The sequence below is a fragment of the Stegostoma tigrinum genome, chromosome 2, assembly GCF_030684315.1.
Source record: "Stegostoma tigrinum isolate sSteTig4 chromosome 2, sSteTig4.hap1, whole genome shotgun sequence".
Classification (NCBI taxonomy): Eukaryota; Metazoa; Chordata; class Chondrichthyes; order Orectolobiformes; family Stegostomatidae; genus Stegostoma; species Stegostoma tigrinum.
In genome coordinates, this window is record NC_081355.1 from 11988738 (window position 1) to 12011821 (window position 23084).

The 23084-nt window shown below is 39.8% G+C and overlaps 1 protein-coding gene across 2 annotated transcripts in view; it reads left to right on the forward strand.

Annotated features, from left to right (window-relative positions):
• Window positions 1-23084, forward strand: part of eci2 (enoyl-CoA delta isomerase 2) — a 158389-nt gene that overhangs the window by 116416 nt on the left and 18889 nt on the right. For both annotated transcript variants that reach the window (XM_048555279.2, XM_048555269.2), the window contains exon 5: window positions 7820-7889. In XM_048555279.2, coding sequence (XP_048411236.1) covers window positions 7820-7889 — 70 coding nt within the window. The remainder of the gene's footprint in view (window positions 1-7819; window positions 7890-23084) is intronic.

A 23084-nucleotide genomic window follows, 5' to 3' on the forward strand; every position in this document is an offset into this window, starting at 1 on the left:
ATTCTAAAATGGAAGTAGAAAGTTTATCTATTATTTATCAGAGGCTAGATTAATTCCTTTTGTTTTGTATGCATTGAAAGTAGATATTTTGCTTAGGTGTTGTGCTCTCCCACTATCCATCAAAAAGACACAATGATAGTGAACATAACCCAGATACAGGAATATCATGGCCATGAGGCAGATGAGCAGTACCTATGGAATTTTAACCTATAGAGGCATAATTCTGAGAGCCTATTTTCTTTGTTTGGCATGCAGCAAAACGCTGGAGAGATTAGAATTGAAGGGCTCATTAAAGTTTCTGGAATTTGCTGGCCATTTCTCAAAAAAAACATATCATGTGAAATTGCTGTCTTAATTCCACCTCAAACCTCCCATTTAGGTTTGGGAGATTGTGGTACTGAACGGCTTTCCCCTTTTTTGCATTCATGTGGAAGCTGTTGGGAGCTGGGAAGAGCATGTCTACAATGAAATAGGAAGCAATTATTTAGCGTAAATGACGTAGATTTTCAAAAAAGCCATGATCTGATGATAACACCTACCAGTTATGTGCCCTTTGAAAGTTTGGAAGGCTCAATTATCCTTTAATTTTGGCAAGTTGTAACCATTTGATCTGTAATCAGGATCTCTGAGATCCCTAAAGGAATTTCGGAATGCGCACCTTAAGATTTCCGAATAACTGTGTTGAAATACAAGTGATGATTGCATGTCGAAGGTCAGGCATATATTTATCTTCATTGGGCTTAGGTTCTGTAGTGTGGAATGAGTACATTATTCCACCTGTTCACATTGACATATGTACCCAGGAGAGTGTGTGCTGAAGAGATTGTGCAAGATTGAGCATTTGTGGATTATTGCTTCTCTAAGTTTTAGAACTTTATTGCCATAAAGTATAAAGATGGGTATGGACAAGGGATGCATACTTGTGTTTGAGTATATAGGTTTGTGCCCCAAGAGCCAACCAAACTTCGTGCAGAAGCAAAGAGACCTGAGTATATGCATACATTAGTCATGAAAGGTGGAGTAAGTTTTAATACAGTATAGAGTAATTCTAAGCTTCATAAATAGGGGAATAGAGCACAAGAGCAGAGTGGTTTTGATGAACCTAAGGTAATAGTTAGACCTCAGCTAAAGTATTATGCAGTCTGGGTGCCACACTATCAGAAGAATGTGAATACATTGGAGAGGTTTTCAAGAAAGGTTCCTGGAATGAAACACTTCAGTTATAAGAAAAGATTGGAGAATTTAGGTATGTTTTCCTTGGAGAGAAGAATGCTAAGAGGAGATGTGGTAAAAGATTTGAAAATCATGCGTGCCCTGGGCAGAGTGGATAAGGAGAAGCTAATTCTCTTGTAAGTGGATCGAAAATCAGAGGTCACAATTTAAGCGTTTTGCAAAAGAAGCAAATGCAAGGTGAGAAATATTTTTCTCACACAGTGAATTAGAATATAGAATTCACTGCCTGCAAGTGAGGTTGAGGCAGTTTCAGTTGAAGCATTCAAGAGGACGTTGCATGATTATTTAAATAGAAATGATGTGCAGATTACGTGGCAAAGGCAGGAGATTGACAGGTGGTTAACGTGCTCGGAGATTGGTGCAAAGACAGTGAGCCATCGGTTTCCTTCTGAGCCAGAACACCTCTGTGATTGGACAGCACAGAAGGGTGAAAGAGTGAAATTTATTCATTCAGCTGAGGCAAAGAAGCACGTGAAGAAAAGAAGAATATATATTTATAGACTTAAGTGAAGTCTGGTTGAATGAGGATAAGTTAGGGAAAGTTCCTGTGTAGAATAGACATTGACATTGACTGTTGAGTCACATGTTGCACATGCTTATAGTACATCACTGGCAAGTGATATGTTGAAGTTTGATTCTCTAAATCATGTAGTTCCTGGACTTGCTACAAGGGCACAGTAAAGGAGAATAAGGATTGTCTGCTTTCTCAATGAAATAGAATGTATGCCAACCAAAGATATGAGGTGATGCTAGAATGATTTTGATCCGTGTGTAATACCACCTGAAGGCAATTTTCTTAATACAGGAAGTTGACATTCTTTCAGGCCCAGTGTTCATTTTTTTCTTTAAGCTGCAATCAGAAATAATACCTAAAGTGACTCTGCCAGACCTCAAAGACTGTAGTTCCAGTCTAACTTCCTTCCAGAAGTAGGAGGAACTGCCGATGCTTGAGAATCTGAGATAACACGGTGTGAAGCTGGATGAACACAGCAGGCCAACCAGCATCAGAGGAGCAGGAAAGTTTGACGTTTCGGGTTGGGAAGGGTCCCGACCCAAAACATCAAACTTTCCTGCTCCTCTGATGCTGCTTGGCCTCCTGTGTTCATCCAGCATCACACCATGTTAACTTCCTTCCAGATTTGGTTGTACTTGTGATATATTGAATTCAAAGAAAAATTCTATGAATGCTGGAAATTAAACTGAAAACAGAAGCTGAAGAAACTCAGCAGACCTGATGGCATCAATAGAGAGAGAAACAGAGTTAATGTTTCAAATCCATCATGACTCTTCTTTGGAACTGAAAAGAGCTGAAAAATTGCTGTTTCTATAGTGCCTAGAGCAAAAGACAAAGGTAGTTCAGTGCTTTCATTTCTGAAGAAGAGCTATACTGGACTCAAAACATTAACCGTTTCTCCCTCCACTGATGCTACCAGAGCTGCTGAGTTTCTCCAGTACTGTCTACATCAATATTGTTAGCTGTTGTTAGGTTTGCTAATATTCTAGTAAGACTTTGTACGATCAGAATTTTAACTGCATTGTCCAGTTACACATGATTGCACAAAATACAATATGGTCTCGTGCCTTATCCTCTGCATAACCTTGAATTAATCTAAAATGATATTGCCTGCATACTAACTCACGTCACATTCCATTCATCCATCACTGTTGTGCACATTGACTCATCTGGACTCAGCGACACTTCAGTTTTAACATTCTCATTCTGGTTTTAAAATTCCTCCAAGATCTCACTTAGTTCTGTCTTTATATTCTGCTACAGCCCAGGGTCTCTTTGCTTTTCAAATTATGGCCTCTTCTGTGCCTGAGAAAAAGATGCAATTTTGTGATTTTGACTTAGAATTGTGGCCAATTTTTTAGGTAGGGAATGATTCAGGTAAACTGAATCTCAAATGAGCATAATATCCCAATGCCGCAAAACTGCAAGTGCTTTTAGGTCTACCTCATACTTAAATTTCCCAATCTTGAGTGCTGGGGTAACCAATCACACCGGATTTTTGGTTAAAAAATTACTGTAAACTCTGTTCCATATCTATAGTATTTTATATTTTGATGAAATAAATTTGATTCAGAGATAGTAGGAACTGCCGATGCTGGAGAATCTGAGATAACAAGGTGTAGAGCTTGATGAACACAGCAGGCCAGGCAGCATCAGAGAAGCAGGAAAGCTGACATTTTGGGTCTGGAACCTTCTTCAGAAATGGGGGAGAGGAAGGGAATTCTGAAATAAATAGAGAAAGGGGGAGGCAGATGGAAGGTGGATAAAGGAGCAGATAGGTGGAAGGGAGAGGGACAGGTCGAGGAGGCAGGGATGGAGCCATTAAAGATGAGTGTAGGTGGGGCGTTAGGATGGGGGTTGGTCAGTCAAGGGGAGATGGACAGGTTAAGGAGGCGGAGATGGGGCTGGTAGGTCAGAGGTGGGGGTTGGGGTTTGAGGTGAGAGGAACAGATAGGTGAGAGAATAGAAGGACAGGTCAAGGAGGCGGGGACGAGCTGGGCTGGTTTTGGGATGAGACCGGGGGTGGGGACAAAGTCGGCTGTTTCTCGGATGAGGTCGGGTTGGGGAGATTTTGAAGCTTGTGATGTCCACAGTGATACCATTGGGCTGCAGGGTTCCCAAGCGAAATATGAGGTGCTGTTCCTGCAATCTTCGGATGGTTTCGTTGTGGCACTGGAGGAGGCACAGGACGGACATGTCATCCAAGGAGTGGGAAGGGGAGTTGAAGTAGTTTGTGACTGGGAGGTACAGTCATTTGTCGCGAACTGAGCATAGGTGTTCCACAAAGCGGTCTCCAAGCCTCTGCTTGGTTTCCCCGATGTAGAGGAGGCCACAGGGAAAATTGCAAGGGGTGGTGTGGCTAGTGGGGAGTGTGGACCGAACAAGGAAGCCACGGAGAGCGCAGTCCCTCCGGAAGGCAGATATGGGTGGGGAGGGAAAGTTGTCCTTCATAGTGGGATCAGATTGCAGGTGGTGGAAGTGGCGGAGGATGATGCGTTGAATCCGGAGTGGTACGTGAAGACGAGGGGGATTCTGTTTTTATTTTTATTGATGTTGTATCTATGGTCAATGCATAGCTACTGTCTAATTATATTCTTTAATTTATGGACTAAACAGTGTACCAATTTTCTAAAAGCTGGAAGATTGCGTGAAGATTCGTACCACAGAGTAATCTAAATAAAGTGCAGTGTTTTTGGCACAACCCCCATACTTCCTGGATTATCAGCTCGTGTATATCAGGCCACCTTTTGGTTTGTAGGGAAGGAAGGCTTACATTTAGGAGTAGTCCTTAATGCAGAACATGAGAGATACATCTAAAAAAAGCCCTAAAATTTAATGTACTTTCATAAAATAATTTGATTCAGATTGATAGCGGTATTGTCCACCTACTGTAGTGCAGTATGTAGTGCAGTCTGGTCTACGTAGTGTAGTGCAATCTGGTCTGTACTAGATAAAACAAATATTACTTTCTTTCAATTGTAGTCTTAAAGCACCCCACTGCTCTTTGGTGCATTTCCTTTAGCAGACTGTCTCCACTGATCAGCAATGGGAACAATGTGCAGAAATGTCTATCGATGGGAAATTAAATCATTTTAGCTTGGGATAATTAAAGACAGTCAACATTGATTTGTTACATGTCATCACATATATGACAAAATACAATTGTTGTGTTCAACAAAATAACATATAAGCTTGCACGGAATCAGTTCAAGGAAAGTTTACCAGATAGCAAGAATTTCTACAGGTATTTAAATAAAAGATAGTGTAAGTAAAATTTGTGTTATTCCTGTATGGAGTGAGAATTGAAAGTTAATAGGAGATAATAGTAAATGTCCTGTGAAATACCATTAAAGCATTTACATCCCCTATTAAATAGGGAGACAAAACCCGTACGAGCTTACAAGATAATAAAGTGTGGAGCTGGATGAACACAGCAGGCCAAGCAGCATCTCAGGAGCACAAAAGCTAACATTTCGGGCCTACACCCTCCAGCATCTGCAGTTCCCATTATCACTGATACGAGTTTTCAAGATGTGGTTTAGTAATGCCCTGTCTAACTGAAACATAATATCCTTGCTTTTATGTTCAATTCCTGTCAATAATGTATAGCATTCCATTAGCCTCCTTGATTATAAGTTGTACCTCAAGACTAATTTTTTGTGACTCGTACCAAAATACCTAAATCTCTGCATTCTTTGCAGTCATTCTCTGTTTATATAGTGTGATGCTTGTTTATTCTTTCTGCCAATATTTTCCCATATTATACTCCATCTCACTGATTTTTGCCCACTCACTCAATCTATCCATTAGTGGCTGTAACTTCTTTATGTCTTCTTTACATAATTCCTGACTGCCTTGATGTCATCGATGGAGCAAAGGCATGACACCTAAATTCAATCATCTAAATCATTTTTGTAAGTTATGAAAAGTTGAGGTCCCAATATAGACCCCTGCAGATCTCCACAGGTCACATCCTGCCAATCAGATATAGGCCCACTTATGAATACTGTCTGTTTTCTGCCAATTTGCTACTCATTTATCCATGCTTCTTTTTGTAGTGGGTTTCTAATAGCAAATTATTCACAGGGCTATAGAGAGAGAAAAACTAATTGGATAACTCCTTCAAAAGAGCCAAGATGTGCCTGCTAGGCTGAATAGCCTCTATCTGTTTCGTAAGAATCTGTGATTTTATTGTGCAAATGGAGTAGTATATTAGTCCATTTTCAATCAGCACTACAACTGTCTTTTTCTTAGATCTTTAAAAACCAGTGTTCAGACATTGTCTTTCTCAAACAAGAATGCAGCCAGGTTTTGTCTGATCCCATTCTGTTCGTGGGTGTGTCAGAGGCAGCCCTGGTGCCAGGAAATGTGTTGTTACCTTAGTTTTGTTGAATGATATGAGAGCAAACAACAGTAATTTGTATTCATATTAAGCCTTTATTTAACATAACAAAATATCACAAATAAGTTTATTGAAGTATTATTAAAAAAACCTGATGAATGAAATAGAAATTAGTGAAGATGGTCTAAAATCTTGTTCAAAGAGGTATATTTTAGGGAATCTGTGAAGGAGGAAAGTAAAATAGATAGAGCAGAATGTTTTAGGGAGGGAATGTCACAGTTAGTATTCTTGGCTGAGGATAGCATGGCTACCAGTGATGTAGCGTTTAAAATTAAGGATGCCCAAAAGACAAGAATTGAAGGACTATAGTAGTTCCAAACCTGTCATTGAACTTGAAAGGTTATCCCTGTTTCTCTCTCCACTGATGCTGCCAAACCCGCTGAGTTTCTCCAGCGCTTCCAGTTTTTATTCCAGATCGCCAACATCCACAGTATTTTGCTTGCAGTAAAAATAAGATGGAGTCAGAGTAGATTAGAGAGACAGAAGGGGCATGGTCATGAAGAGATTTGAAATGGAATATGAGTTATTACTTTACTCAGAAAGAACTGATGTAATTTGAGAAGGGATTTGGGGTTTGGAATAAAGCATTTGGATGACCTCATATTTATGGAAGCTAGAATATGGGAAATCAGCCAGATCTATGTTGTAATATTCAAGTACAGCGGATGTCATGCATGAGTGTTTTAGCACAGACTAGTTGAAGCAGGATTGAAATCTGAAAATTTCCAGAAGTGGAAGTAGGTAGTCTTAGTGATGGTGTGGATATAAGTTTATCTTGGTCAATGTGGCGCCATAGTCATGAACAATCTAGTTCAACCTCACAGTAGTCACGGACAGGGACGGAATTAGTTGCAATGAAAATGTGTGATGGCAAATGGAGGCAATAGATTCAGTCTTCCCAATATCTCCTGATTGTTTTTCCAATGAGAGGTTGACCATCTGTGCAGCAAAATCCTGCTGATCTGAAAATTTCTTATTGTTTCATCCCTATAGATGGGGTTTCAGTGTGCAACTATCAGAAGAGAAAGCATTGTATGTTAATTTACAGCATAATCCCTCTCCCAAAAGGGCTTGATTGTGTTTTACATTATGTTTCTTTTTATTTTAAATAAAAAGAGTGCACCATTCTGCCCCTTGAGTCTTTTCCACTGTAACTAAATTATATATTCTCCAAATAGTTTTATGAAATTATCAAGGTTGTGTGAAACCTGTAAAATTTACAATTATGTACATGCATTTTAATTGCTATATATGAGAAAACAGTTACTCCTGATGTCAAATAATGTATGTTATTGATTATCAATTATAATTTCTGCAAAATTAGCAGCTAAACCTTCAGCCACCAAGACCCTAATTCTGGAACTTTTCTTCCCTCCCTCCCAAAGTATTCTGTCTGTAACACGCACCTTAAAACCTAGCTTTTTACTCCATCTTCTAGTCACCATCTTTAATATCTCCTTATGTGGTTCACTGTCACATTTTGTATGATAACGTTTTTGTGAATCACTGTGAGATGGTTTACCACATTAGTGCAATATAAATGCAAAGCAGTAATTGTATCCTTAGTAGCCATCTACTTCGAACAATTTAAACTTGATGATTGATTTCTTACTAAAGTGTGCATACTACATTCATGACTATACATATATCACAATTGTCCTTTCATCCAGATGTATGAAGAAATAATGAAAGCACTTGAACAAGCTGCAAAAGATGATTCTACACTGACTGTAATGACAGGTATACTTTGTGTTCATTTACAATAGTTTTCCCATGCCATTAAAGTCATTTGTGTTTTGTTATTCAGGATGGTACCAAATCTCCAGAGTGTGACCACACCTTCACTATTGCTAACTGTAAACAAACACAACATATACTTTATACAGATTGATTTGACTCTTTCCTCAGAGAAGAGAAGGTGATTGGGTTCAAGCCTCACTCCAGTAGATGAACATGTCATCTAAACTCTAGTGTGAAGATAATATACACGTGCTAAGGTGCTATTTTTCTGATGCTAATGAAGTAGTACCATAAGTAACAGCTTTAAAAAAGCAAGAAATTTCTTGCTTTGTCTTAGTAAACATGTAATCCCTCAATCCAATACCGTAAAAGCAGGATAGTCACTTGGCTAATTGCATTTTGTGGAAGCTTCATGCGCTTAAATTGGTCACTAAGTTGGCTTATATGACACTTTAAAGTATCGTTTGGATGTGGAAAATGTTCTGAGCCATGAAAGTTGCTTTTGCCTTGTTTCTTCCTTTGTCCATGAAATCCAAGCTTTGAATTATGCTGTTTGCTAACTTGATTAATCATGGCTATGTTAACTTAGGAGTGTTGCTGTCAGTCTTAGGAGTGTGGGCCAGTCAAGGTTTCCACATACAATTCCAGCCAATGGTCGTTTGCTGGAAACATCATAGATGTTGAGGTCAGAATCAGGATCATTTTGATGACCCGAATGGAATTCCTCAGCACTGAAATTGACCAAAAGTAAAATACTTTGGATTCTGGAAATCTGAAATGGGAACAAAAATGAAAATCCAGCCGCTTAAGCGAGCAGGGTTAGTATTTCAGATCAATTTCATCAGAGCTAGCCATTTGGCCCAACAGGTTTATGTCATTATTTATGCTCCATACACGTCTCCCATCAACATATTCTTCTGTTCTTTCTTAGTGTACTTGCATGATTATGGGTTGTGATAGATGAATAAATTGATTTTTTACATTCATTGTCTTTTAAAAATCAGTGTGGAGGACTGCACAATAAGGTAATGAAATGCTGAAGATGTCTAGCTTCCATGTAATCAATACTCAACTTCTGCAAGCAAAACAAAAATAAGAGCATTCAGTATGTCATGCTATGGGTCTCTTAACTTTGCAGAAACTATCTGTCAAAAGTAATGATGAGCAATTGATCAGACATTTGGTATCAAACAAATGGACCTAGCTTTATTTGAAGGATTTTATGGGGCCTTATAAAGAATGACATTTTTTCTCATCACTTACAAATTCAGCAACATGGAAAGGAGAGAAAACTCTTGATATGAAGGATTCACACACATCTGACAGTAGGCAGTTTATATCTTTGCAGTTTGTTATACATGATACCACTGCCAAAATCACATTTGTAGACTCCATTCGTGATCCAGTCTCCTGATCAGGCTGGAATTTATACCACTGCCATTAGTGAAAATACAATTTAATCAGTCAGCCTGGACATATTGCAATACAGCTCTGTGGTCAGTGAGATTTGAACACAAAGAGACATTACTAAGATACTGGTAGAAACATCAAATTATACCATTGCAAGAGAACCAGCTTGCAAGATTGAATTTTGTCATTCTGTACTTAATTATAAATTCTAGTCGTTTCTGATGAAAGGCTGTTCTGCACTCGGGCAAGCTTTTTGTGCTAGTTCATAGACTGTACTATTAGATATGGGCAGCCCTAGATGTAATTCTAGGGAATCAAGCTGGTCAACTAGTGAAATTTCAGTGGATGAGCATTTTGGGGATAGTGACCATGACTCCGTAAGTTTCAAAATCATTATGGAAAAGAGTAAGGACACTGCAGACGTTATGTCCAAATTGGCAGAAGGACACATTCAATCCCTTTAGACAGGATCTGGCAAACATAGTCTGGGAGCAACTACTTGCAGATAGTCTACATTTGGAAAGTAGAAGTCTTCTGAAAGTAGTATTCAGGACTGGCAAAGGAGTTTGGTTTAAAAGGAAATTAGGAGGGCAACGAGGGACCGCGAAGATCAAGGAAAATCCCAAGGCTTTTATAAGTATGTTAAGAGGAAGAGGATTACTAGGGAATGAATGGGACATATTAGAGACTAAAGGGGCAACTTTGCATGGAGCTAGTGGACATGTGTGAGGTCTTAAATTAAAACTTCTCATGTTAATGGAGGAGAAAGACATTGTAGCCAGGATATCAGTTGGGACATCACAGTTTTAAAACAGCACGATGGCACAGTGGTTAGCACTGCTGCCTCACAGCGCCAGGCACCTGGGTTCAATTCCAGCCTTGGGCAACTGTCTGTGAGGAGTTTGCACATTCTCACCATGTCTGCATGGGTTTCCTCCAGGTGCTCCGGTTTCCTCCCTCAGGCCAAAGATGTGCAGGTTAGGTGGATTGGCTATGCTAAGTTGTCCATAGTGTTCAGGGAGGTGTAGATTAGGTGAGTTATAGGGGGATGGGTCTGGGTGGGATGCTCTGAGGTTCGGTGTGAACTTGTTGGGCCGAAGGGGTTGTTTCCATACTGTAGGGCTTCTACGATTCTATGAATAAAGAGAAGGTGGTAGATACTTTAGTAGGTTTACAGGTGCATAAACCCCCAGGGCCTGATAAGATGTGTCCCAAGCTGCTATGGGAGGCGAGAAGGAAGATTGCTAGGGCCCTAGCGGATATGTATGACCATAAGACATAGGAGCAGAGATTAGGTATTTTGACCCAATGAGTTTGCGCTGCCATACAGTCATGGCTGATAAGTTTCTCAACTCCATTTTTCTGCTTTCTCCCTGTAACCTTTGATCCCCTTGACAGTGAAGAATCTATCCATCTATCTATCTCTGTCTTAAATATACTCAATGACCTGGCCTCCACAGCCTCCTGAGTCAGTGAATTCCATAGATTCACCACTTTCTGGCTGAAGAAGTTCCTCCTCATCTCCATTCTAAAGGGTCTTCCCTTTGCTCAAGCCTGTGCCCTCAGGTGCTAGTCTCTCCTGCTGTTGGAAACATCTTGCCAATGTCCACTCTGTCCAGGGCATTCAGTATTCTTTAAGTTTCAATTAGATTGCCCCTCATCCTTCTAAACTCCATCAAGCATAAACACAAAGTCCTCAAACCTTCCTCACGTGTTAAGCCTTTCATTCCTGGGATCATTCTAATGAACCTCCTCTGGACCCGCTCCAGGGCCAGTACATCCTTCCTGAGGAATGGGGGCCAAAATTGCTAACAATACTTTAAATGTGGCCTGACCAGAGTCTTATAAAGCCTCAGAATTACATCCCTGCTTTTATATTCTAGTCCTCTTGAAATAAGTGCCAAGATTGTATTTGCCTTCCTAACTCTCGACTCAGCCTACTAGTTTACCTTAAGACAATCCTGGACTCGAACTCCCAAGTCTCTTTGCACTTTGGAATTCTGAATTTTCTCCCCATTTAGAAAATAATCTATGACTCTATTCATCCTACCAAAGCACATGACCTCACATTCTCACATTGTATTCCATCTGCTACTTCTTTGTCCACTTTCCTAACCTGTCTAAATTCCTCTGCGGTCTCCAGGTTTCCTCAATACTACTTGTTCCTCCTCCTGTTGTTATATCATCTGCAAAATTAGCGAGAATACTCTCAATTCCTTTATTTAGATCATCAATGTATAAAGCAAAAAGTTGTGGTCCCAATATTGACCCTTGCGTGCACCACTTGTTGCTGGCTGCCATCCTGAGAAGGACCCTTTTATCCCCACTTCCTGCTTTCTGCCAAACAGCCAAACTCCTATCCATGCTAGTACCTTGCCTTTAACACCATGGGCCCTTATCTTACTCAGCTGTTGATAGTGAAGATGATTGCCTCGGGCTCCAGCCTGATATTGATCAGCTGGTAAATTGGACAGAACAATGGCAGATGAAACTTACTCCCATTCAGTGTGAGATGATGCATTTTGGGATGTCTAGTAAGGTAAGGAAATGCACAATTATTGGTAGGTCCATATGGAGTATTGAGAAACAACGGAACCATATTCTGCAAGTCCATATATCACTGAAGGTGTCAGCACAGATCAACAGGTTAGTGATGAAGGCATATGGGATGTTTGCCTTCATTAGCTAGGGCATAGAATGCAGGAGCAAGGAAATCTTGTTATAACTTCATAAAATATTGGTTAGGTCACAGATGAAATACTGTGTGCGGGCCTGGTCAGCACGCATGATTGCACTGAAGAGGGTGCAGAGGAGAGTCATCAGGACATTGCTGGAGATGAGCAGTCTCAGTTATGAGGAGAGACTGGATCGGCTGGGTTTGTTTTCTTTAAAGCGGGTGAGGCTGAGGAGGGATCTGATTGAGGTATACAAAATTATGTAAGGCATAGACAGAGTATATTGTGAGAATCTTTTCCCCATGGTAGTCGTGTCTAAGATCAGAATGCGTACTTCTAAGGTGAGGGGCAAGTGATTTAGAGGGGATCTGAGAAAATGTATTTCACACAGGTGGTAAACATAAGGAACATGCTGTCTAAGAAGGTCATGGAGGCAAGTACTCTCTTAACATTTAAAAAATATCTAGATAAGTACTTAAAATTCCAGGTATTGTAGACTATGGACCAAGTGAAGGTAAATGGGTTAAGCATAGTTTGGTGTTTTCTTGTCATGGATGTGATGGGCCAAAGGGCCTGTTTCTACACCATATGACTCAATGACTAATTGGCATGTTATCGTCATTCTTCTTGTCTTTCTTAAATTATCGTTGCAGGTGCAAATTTTCAGTTTAAAGAAGCAGTTCTCAAATTAGGACAACTTTCAGAGATTTTAATTTAGATATTTGGAATGTTCTCACCTACTTCCTGGTTGCTCTTCACTACCATTATTTTCTTAATTGCTGTTATTCTACTTGCGTTAATTTTAGCAGTCCTAGTCATTTGTTCAATATTTGTTGCCTTGAGATGGCTGCCATCCTATACTTGTCCTCTATTGTAAATCAGGATCCAAAATAATTATGTAATATTTGATTTGATTTATTATCATCATGTACAGAGATACAGTTAAAAAGTATTGTTTTGCATGTTAATCAGACAAATCACACCTTACATAGGTACATCAGGGTAATGGAATAGAATACAGAATATAGTGTTACAGCTCCAGAGAAGGTACAGAGAAAGATCAACTTTAATATATGAAAACCCTGTTCCCTGATAACAGCAGGGAAAAAGCTGTTCTTAAATCTGTTGGTATGTGATTTCTAACTTTAGTATCTTCTGCCCGATGGAAGAGAGTATAACCGAGGTGGGAGGGGTCTTTGATTATATTGGCTGCTTCCCCAGGGCAGGGGGAAATTGTAGACAGACCCAATGAAAAGAAGTCTGGTTTTTGTGACGAACTGGACTGAGTTCACAACTCTCTTTAATTTCTTGCAATTTTGGGCAGAGCTGTTGACATACCAAGCTGTGATGCATCTAGAAAGGATACTTTCTGTGGTATGTCTTTGTGGACTTGATGGACCAGAATAGATCATTCGTGATATTTGCTCCTAGGAACTTGAAACCCTTGGCCACCTCCAAGACAGGGGTGTGACCTCCATTCTGCTTCCTGAAGGCAATGACCAGCTGTTTTGTTTTGCTGACATTGATAAAGAGATTGTTGTATTTACAACATGCCGCTAAGCATGTCTATCTCTTTCCTATACTCTATCTGATCATTGTTTGAGATCTGACCCACTACGATGGTGTAATCAGCAGACTTGTAAATGGAGTTAGAGCTAAATGTAACCACACAGTGATGAGTGTATATACAGTTTAGTAAGGAGCTGAGTACACTGCCTTGCAGCACACTGGGTGTAGAGGATTATTGTGTGGGAAGTGTGGGAAGTTTATTGTCTATTCTTACTGATTGCGTTATTTGCAGAGTGGGGAGCAGATTCCTAGTTGGAGTTTTGAGACGAGTTTTGTTGGAATTATGGTGTTGAAAGCGGAGCTAAAGTCAATAAATAGGAGCCTGACATAGGTATCCTTGTTATCCAGATGTTATGATTTACTGATTCCACCATTTTCCTTATTTTTTATTTACAATATCACTCCTCAGTTATTGTGGAACTAGCGTTGCTTTTGATCAGAGATTGTGGGGACTGCTGATGCTGGAGAATCTGAGATAACAAGGTGTAGAGTTGGATGAACACAGCAAGCCAAGCAGCATCAGAGGAGCAGGAAAGCAGACATATCGAGTCTAGACCCTTCTTCAGAAATGGGGGAGGTGAAGGGGATTCTGAAATAAATAGGGAGAGAGAGGGAGGCGGATAGAAGATGGATGTTGCTTTTGATCACCCTGTTTTTCCTAATACAACTGCAAAAGTAATTATGATTTTGATATTCCTTGCAAATTTATTTTCATACTCACTTTTGTTTTGTTTACTGTTTTGTCACCAGTACTATTCATTGTATCTCTCATAGTCACCAGAATCTGCACTAGTTTTTGTGTTTCTGTTTGGTTTTCTTTCAGTGCTAATGTTACCCCTTTTATTATCTGTGGCAGTCAACTTTATTAGTTGAACTCTTTCCCCTTGAGGGTAAAAACTGGTTCTGTGTTACATACGTTTTTTGAACACCTCCCAGTGATCCTTTGTCTATTTGCCCATTAACAGATTTGACAAGTTCACAGGAGATAGTCTGTCTCATTCCATTGAAATCAGTGTTACATAAAATCGTATGAACCTTAGCAGCTTTCGTATTTCTTCCTTTCAAACAGAGTATTCAACTGTCATAAGAGATAACAAGGTATACAGCTGGATGATAAAATGTGAGGCTGGATGAACACAGCAGGCCAAGCAGCATCTCAGGAGCACAAAAGCTGACGTTTCGGGCCTAGACCCTTCATCAGATGCTCTCTGATGAAGGGTCTAGGCCCGAAACGTCAGCTTTTGTGCTCCTGAGATGCTGCTTGGCCTGCTGTGTTCATCCAGCCTCACATTTTATTATCTTGGAATCTCCAGCATCTGCAGTTCCCATTATCTCTGATACAGCTGGATGAACACAGCAGACCAAGCAGCACCAGAGGAGCAGGATGGCTGATATTTCGGGCCTAGTCCCTTCTTCAGCAACAACTTCTTGTCATGTTTTGGTTGCTACAGATAAACATACCCTTATTGGTTCTAGAGCATACTGTTGCGGAAAACTATTCTGAACACATCAGAGATTTATTAAAAACCAAAAGAACTGCGGATGCTGTTAATCAGGAACAAAAACAAAATTGCTGGAAAAGCTGTGTTTTCTCCCCCGCAGATGCTGCCAGACCTGCTGAGCTTTTCCAGCAACCTTGTTCAGAGATTTATTTCATGCTTACCTAAACTCTGCATTTCCACTTTATGCCATATCACAGATTCCCACATTCTTCTTCTTATGATATATTCTCTTTAACGAAGTATTTTTATCCTTAGTCACCGAGACCATCCTCTTCCCCCATGCCGCCACAGCCAGTTCAATTCCGTGAGTAAACTGTAACATACTGACATAATATTTCTCTCAGTACTGACTACTGTGTCACACCATAAACAGATCACAATTTAGCATGTGTATAGCAATTCAGATGCTGGATAGATTGTTGATTCCTGTGATACTGCCCTTGCTGGAAAGCATCAAACATCCCAGTGTTTGGTTTTCCATTATACGCACATAGCATGAGAGTCGATGTGCCTTTAAACCTTCTACCATTGGTCTCGGGGTATACAGGTGCATTATGTGGTTTTATTCATTATAAGTATGTACAAGTAACTGGGGCTTAAATCTATTCCTTGAGGTTGTACAATCATCTATTGTAAGAACTTGACCCCAGTTAATTTATCACCACACTGGCTATGACATAAACATTTATTGGCATCAGACCTACTGTGCCTGGGAGTAAGGCCCACTGCTCAGCAGTCAGTATCCAGATACCATAATTTTTATAGCTAGTTCATTATAAAAATATTTTCCACATTATTTTGAATGTTTGCCTGTTTTGTTCCAGCATTAAATATAAGCAGTAAGCACCACATTTTTCAATAATATAAATTTTACTCCACTGTTTATTAAATGAAAATATAGTGGGTGTTTAAGTTCATTCAATGATACCAGCTGCTTATTTCTCAGTATTCTGCCTAGGCAATTAGGATATGCCTATAATTAAAAACCTTCGAGAATCCAAGTTCTCCAATTGTTTAAATGTGTGATAAGATCTACTGAAATGATTACATTCAGCACTATATAGTTAATTTCATGATACATTACCTATAACTCTTCCATCCCCCCCAGATCCAAGTGCACATTGTTGATTGTTTTTCGTTTGTATTGTCATGTCTCGAACATCAGCAGCATCATCAAGGCTACATAGGTGTTCTTTATCAGCTGCAGATTTATCTTTTGTAATGGGTGCTATTGTGGCGCAGTGGTAGTATTAACGCCTCTGACACAGGACACCCAAGTTTCAAGTCCTTCTTGCTCCAGAGGTATATCATAACATCTCTGAACAGGATGAATTAGAAATTATCTGCAGTTAAAATTTGAGGCTTTAGTGGTATGGTGGTAATGTCCCTTCCTTATGATCCAGGAGAGCTGGGTTCATCAGCTCCAGAGGTGTGTAATTACATCTCAGAATGTGCTGTTTATCATTCTGTTCAGGTTTGACGGAGGTCTTCTGCCTCAGAGGTCAGGACATTATCACTTCCAGTTCTAAGGAAGGGTCACTCAACTGGAAATGTTAACTCTGATTTCTGTCCACAGATGCTGTCTGACCTGCTGCACTTTTCCAGTAATTTCTGTCTTTGTTCACTTCACAAGAGTCATGTTAATAGCATCACTGAACAGATTAATTAGAAAACATCTACATTGTAGTTGGTAGACACATCCCATTTTGCTCTGCAGCCAATCAAGTTCTTTCTAACTCTATAGAAGTATTTTCTTCAGTTCCTGTACACTTTTTTAAATACCATTTTTGTCCATGCGAGTTTATTTTTGCCTGTTTGCATGCCATATTATTACCCCAACCTTGCTGATATCAAGTACAGTGTCTTGAGTTCTCACCATGTTCCTTTCTCATGCATAGCAAACAAACTTTCACTCTGAATAAAACTAGGACAGTGCTAAAATAATCTGAAAAGTACAGCTTGAATTAAAAAATCAAAGCATTTATTCTCCTTAGTTTTATGTTTAGGATTTTCATCACACACCTACATCAGCTCAAAAGGTGATGATTATGTCTTAACAGATGCCTTGCCCCACTCTCCCCCAACTGAAGTAACCCTAAATTGAACTGAATTACCAAACTGCTGTTTTCACAGAGTCTTCCTACTCCAGGAAACATATCTTGTCAGTGAAGTCCACTCCATAACACAGTAAATTTAAACCTGGAGTTTGTCAAAGAGGTAAACAAATAAATCTTATATTTCTTTGCAGTATCTTTGCAGCACTTTAATTAATAGATTGTACTTTAGTAGCTAAACAGATCTTTACTGGTTGTAGACATATCTTGATTACATAACTATTCATAATCTAAAGGTTTGTATCTTGTCTCTGAACTGCAGCAGATATAATCAAGATGCAATATTATGTAAGTTAAATTCTCATATATCTTTTTTTTAAAATCATAGCCTTGCCATAGTGTCTATTGCACTATCAGTTATAAGTGCAATAGATACAAATAGTTTCACTACATAAAGGCCTGTCAGAAATCCCTGGGTTGTGGGAGCACTGCAGTTGAGTGCCATCTAAATTATCCTTAAGTGATTACATTCTTGATTGATTGGATGATGTTTACACGTGTCAATTTTGTTTGATTTTGATAGCTTGTCATTAAAAATAAGCAGTTCTGACCTTCTTTGCTTCCAGCCCTTTGTGCCTCAGTATTTTTCATGGGAAGTGGAATCCCATCCTTCACAGGACTTCTCATAATTTATGCATACAAAGCCCAAGTTTGAAGATCATCCATTTTAAATGGACACTCAGGACTGCCAAGGAATTAGTTATGAGAGTAGATAAGGATTGTGAGTTGCACACGGTTTCCATACACACACACACACACATTAATGAGTGTGGTACTGTGGAGCAGCTCAAAGAAGCACTGACCTTCGTGAGTATTATTTCATGTGTTGTCCACGTGTTGTGTGTTGACCCACAGTGCCATTAGAGAGGAAGTTCTAGGAGTTTGACCCAGCGACAGTGAGTGAATGGCGATATATTTTGAAGTCAGGATAGTGAATCACTTTCAGGGGAATTTGCAGGTGGTGGTGTTCCTGTGTATCTGCTGCAAGTGCTAGGTCAGGAGTTAGGTTACTCTGACATCTGTCTTTTGTGAGTATATAGATCATGGTTCATGTGTTTTACTCAATCATTTCAGTTTTAGGAATCAGAAGTTTAAATGTAACAAATGAGATAAGTACAACTGAAGTACGTAGAAGCCTATTATACTTAAGGCAACATGACCCCAACCTGTTAAGAGGTTAACAGCTAGATATGGGATGAATCTCACAGTATTTTTCGCTAAGTATCAGTTCTGTTAAGTTTTTTGGAGGGTTTCTTGTTACAAGGCATAGCAAGGTCTCTTGTTGTATCTTACCAAACTCACCTTATTAACTACTTATTCTGCCCTTATGGGGCCCCCATGCCTAATTTTAGCCCCCAACTTAACCACACACTATTCACGGAACAAACCCCCACTGCTGGGATATCCAGAAATGACCAACATTGCTGGCGTGTTGCAATATTTAAAATACCTTTGTGTGCTTGGACCTATACCTGCTATACTAGTCCAGACCTGTTCTGCACAGTTTCAGACATTTTAGTGGACATGCCAGATGAGGGAAATTTGATGCGGTCCTGCTGGACAGGGTGGTAGTGCACAACTGAGACTTCCTCTTGTCCTCAGGACTAGCAATGGAGACCACAACACCAGATCATGCCAACCTGGTCCAAAGTTGCCAGTTGGGTTACTAAAGTCTCAGTCATATGAAGGAAATGCATTAATGCAAAACAAAGGACTTCTCCATTTCACGAGCTTAAGTGCCACCATTTTCTCTTCAGTACCTCACACTTATTCTATCTTTATTACAGTAACCACCTCCCAGCAAGGCTCATGTTCTAGCACTCTCACTATTGCCTGTAACATCTTCCCTCTCTCAGTCACACCCACCTCATCCCCGACCAGCCCAACTACTTCGTTTATAAACTAGATTAAGGTTAGCTCAGAGCGGACAGTGATGCCATGGAGATGGGTGGAGCCTGAGAAAGATCTTTGGTTTCATTTTATTTGAAGGGGAATTAGTAGCAGCTTGAAGCTGAAAGAATGCTGAAGCAGAGAAGGGCTTCAGGCAATACAGTTTCTCCTTTTAGCAGACTTCAGGCACTTAGATTTTGGGAATATCCCAGGAAATGGCAACTCCATTTTTTGGAAAAGGTGAAGGGTGAAAGAAGCCTGAAAACCAATGATAATTCAATGTGGCTGAAAGCTGGGGTAAAGGAAGACCATAGGCAACATTTGTATCGATGCAGCTGAAAAAGACAGGGGTTTAGAGAAATTTGGCATCAGCTCCGTCAAACTAGATGTTGTTAAAAGTTGAAATTATGCCAGTAATTAAACACTTGGGGACAGACTCAGAAGCCTTGGGGAACTCAGTCTCGAGGAGATTGAACTACCAAGGCATGAACAGTCATTGAAGCAGTTTTAGTCAGAGGGGCTTTGAGGAACTGCCACAACTAGCAAAAGAATTGGAATTCCTAGCAAAGACAGCATTTTAATGAGATTTGGTGACCCACAGTATCACTCACTTCTGGGTGCGATCTGTCTTGCTTCTATCAACCATGTAAAGTGCAGTTGTAGCATCTTTAGACACAGTTTGACATTTAACTCATTGATTTCATATTAATGTTAGAGTCAAAGTTGTCTATATAGAGAATGTGGTTTAGAATCATGACCTGACCTATTCAGAATACCTAATTAGTCATTATTGTTTGTATGTGTTTTGATCAAGTTTGTAGAATAAAGAATATTTTTGGCATTTCATTTGAAGCCTAGAATCCTGCCGCTTATTTTCTTCTCTTTGGTTCTTCCAAGTACAGCAAGCTTTGTTTAAACTGGCACCTTATCAACCAGCAATCTTGATAAACTGGCAAAAATTATGTACCTCAACTACTGCAATCTACCACGATGTCCTGAGTGTTTATGCTGTATGTAAAGTATAACAATGATGTATATATATCCCCGAATTGCATTTATATTGCTTTTTAGTTTTTATGTTGACTTCAGGAGGTTTGCTGGTGTTTTTACATAGATTTTTTGAGGATTTGATGTCTCGAAGCTTCACTTGGTCAGGGTTTACTGCGGTTATGCGTACCTCTACCTCCTAGAGATGTACAGCACGGAAACACACCCTTCAATCTAACTTGCCCATGCCACCTAGATGTTCTAAATTAATCTAGTCCCATTTGCCAGCATTTGGCCCATAACCCTCTAAATCATTCCAATTCGTACATGCATCGAGATGCCTTTTAAATATTGTAATCATACCGGCCTCCACCACTTCGTATGGCAGCTTGCTCCATGCACACACCACCCTCTGTGTGAAAAAGTTGCCCCTTAGGTCCCTTTTAAATCTTTCCCCTCTCACCTGATGAAAACTATACCTTCTAGTTTTGGCCTTTCTGACCTTGGGGAAAAGACCTTTTCTATTTACCCTATTCATGCCCCTCATGATTTTATAAACCACTATAAGGTCAACCGTCAGCCTCCGGTCCTCCTGGGAAAGTAGCCCCAGCCTATTCAGCCTGTCCCTATAACTCAAATCCTCCAACCCTGGCAACATCCTTGTAAATCTTTTCTGAACCCTTTCAAGTTTCACAACAACCTTCTTATAGCAGGGAGACCAGACCTGCAAACAGCATTCCAAACATGGCCTAACCAATGTCGTGTAGAGCCACAACATGATCTCCTAACTCCTATATTCAGTTCACTGACCAATAAAGGAAAGCATACCAAATGCTTTCTTCACGATCCTATCTATCTGTACTCCAAGGTTTCTTAGTTCAGCAACACTCCCCAGAACCTTACTATGAAGTATATAAGTCCTACCCTGATATGCCTTACCAAAATGCAGCACTTCCCAATTATCTAAATTAAACTCCATCTGCCACCCCTCAGTCCATTGGCCCATCTGATCGAGATCCCGTTGTACTCTAAGGTAACCTTCTTCACTGTCCGCTACACCTCCAATTTTGTCATCTGCAAACTTACTAACCATGCCTCCTGTGTTCACATCCAAATCATTTATATAATTGACAAAAAGCAGTGACCCAGCACCGATCCTTGTGGCACACTACTCTTAATTGTCCAGAATATTTGATCAACTGGCACACTCCCAGTCCCATAGGCGCCGGTTAATATAAGGTCTGCTGTATCCTATTCTTTAAAATATTATGGTCTATCATCAAACCAGATCATAACACAAAGCTCGTCCAGTTTTCTTAAATAATATAACAACTTACAGACTTGCACTGGTTGATCCCAATTTCATAGTTATACTGGAACTGTTTGCCTAAAGGACTGGATAATCCTAATACACAAGTCTTCAGTATTATAACTAGAATGTTGTGAGGGGCAATAGTCATTGCATTTTCTTAGGTAATTAGCCACGTAATGTCAGATGATGTGAACTGTTTTGGCTAGATATTTATGTGGTAAGACTGTCTGGTTGCATAAGGGATTATCCACTGAGCACTTCAATGCTTGCAAGCACTTTGCCCTTTTTTCTGACACTTATGCACCAAAATGGCTAAGGATGTGGATGTTGGCCTAGTTGATCACCAACATTCTTAAGTGTCAAGTAGCAGAACTACTGGGTATAAAATCACTTAGCTCTGTCTGTCGCCCACTAATTTAAATGTTTAGCATTCAAGCAAATCTATGCAATTATTTTAATAGATCTTTAGCTCATTCTAAGATATAGTTGATGTTTCCTATGTTATACGCTTATGCAATACAAACTGTGCTCAGCTTGGTCTCTTGATTTGAGTGTAAACGTGAATGAGAGCATCCTGCCACTGGATCACAGAACCATCAATTTTGGACCACGATATATGTATTTAGTCTCACCTGCATTAGTGCTATTTGTTCACCAAGGCTGTTGCCATTTCTAAGAATGATGGGTAGTTATATCTACAATCGGTAGGTTATGTGGATAAGGTCATGTAGTTTACTATTATGTATTTGTCCCTCACCGCTTGAAGTTGTATCATTGAGGACTTGACCAGCTTAATCAATGCTGGATTCTATTAGCCACTATTGGTGTTGAACACTGAAGCCCCACAATCAGAATACTCATGATACTATCAGTTCTTCCGTCCAAGTGAAGTAAACTTCATGACCATTTGCTGGGGTCAGAGTGTGGTGCAAATGATGATGATCTGTATGGATTTCCCGTAAATTGCTGAACATACGATTAAAGAGAGATCATGAGGCCTGATTCAGCATTGTCTTAGAAACATTTCTAATCACTTTTATATCAATCTGTCCCCATGTCTCAGTATAATAAAACGTGGCCAAGTTTGGTGATGGTGTCTATATTGTTGAGAGTTATGATTGAGTGTTTCTGTTGGACTGTTACTTAAGTTTGTTGGAGAGCTTGGGTGTCAATTCCTAAGTATTAGTGACGAGCACTTAATAGGGTTATTTGAGTTAAGTTGGTTTAATTCGGTTCTGATGCAATGCCTAGTTCATTGTCAGTATAGTTGACAATTAGTCCCTTGTCAGCTCTGCAGCTATTGTTTACAGCTCTATGGGTTTCTAGGCCAACAAGGTACTAAAATCGTGTATAAGATAACAAAGTGTGAAGCTGGATGAACACAGCAGGCCAAGCAGCATCTCAGGAGCACAAAAGCTCTTAAGATAACCAAGTGTAAAGCTGGATGAACAGAGCAGGCCAAGCAGCATCTCAGGAGTTGTGCTCCTGAGATGCTGCTTGGCCTGCTGCGTACATCCAGCTTCACACTTTGTTATCTTGGATTCTCCAGCATCTGCAGTTCCCATTATCCCATTAAAATCGTGTACCCATTTCTGGAACAATGTCACGTGTTGATCAGATCAAAGAACTTGCTGGTTCACTTTCTGAGATATGTTAGTGAGCCATTTCTGTTTTACAATAACCCAAAGGTTTTTCACAGTTATTTTTCGGCTACTATTCATAAGTTACCAAATTAA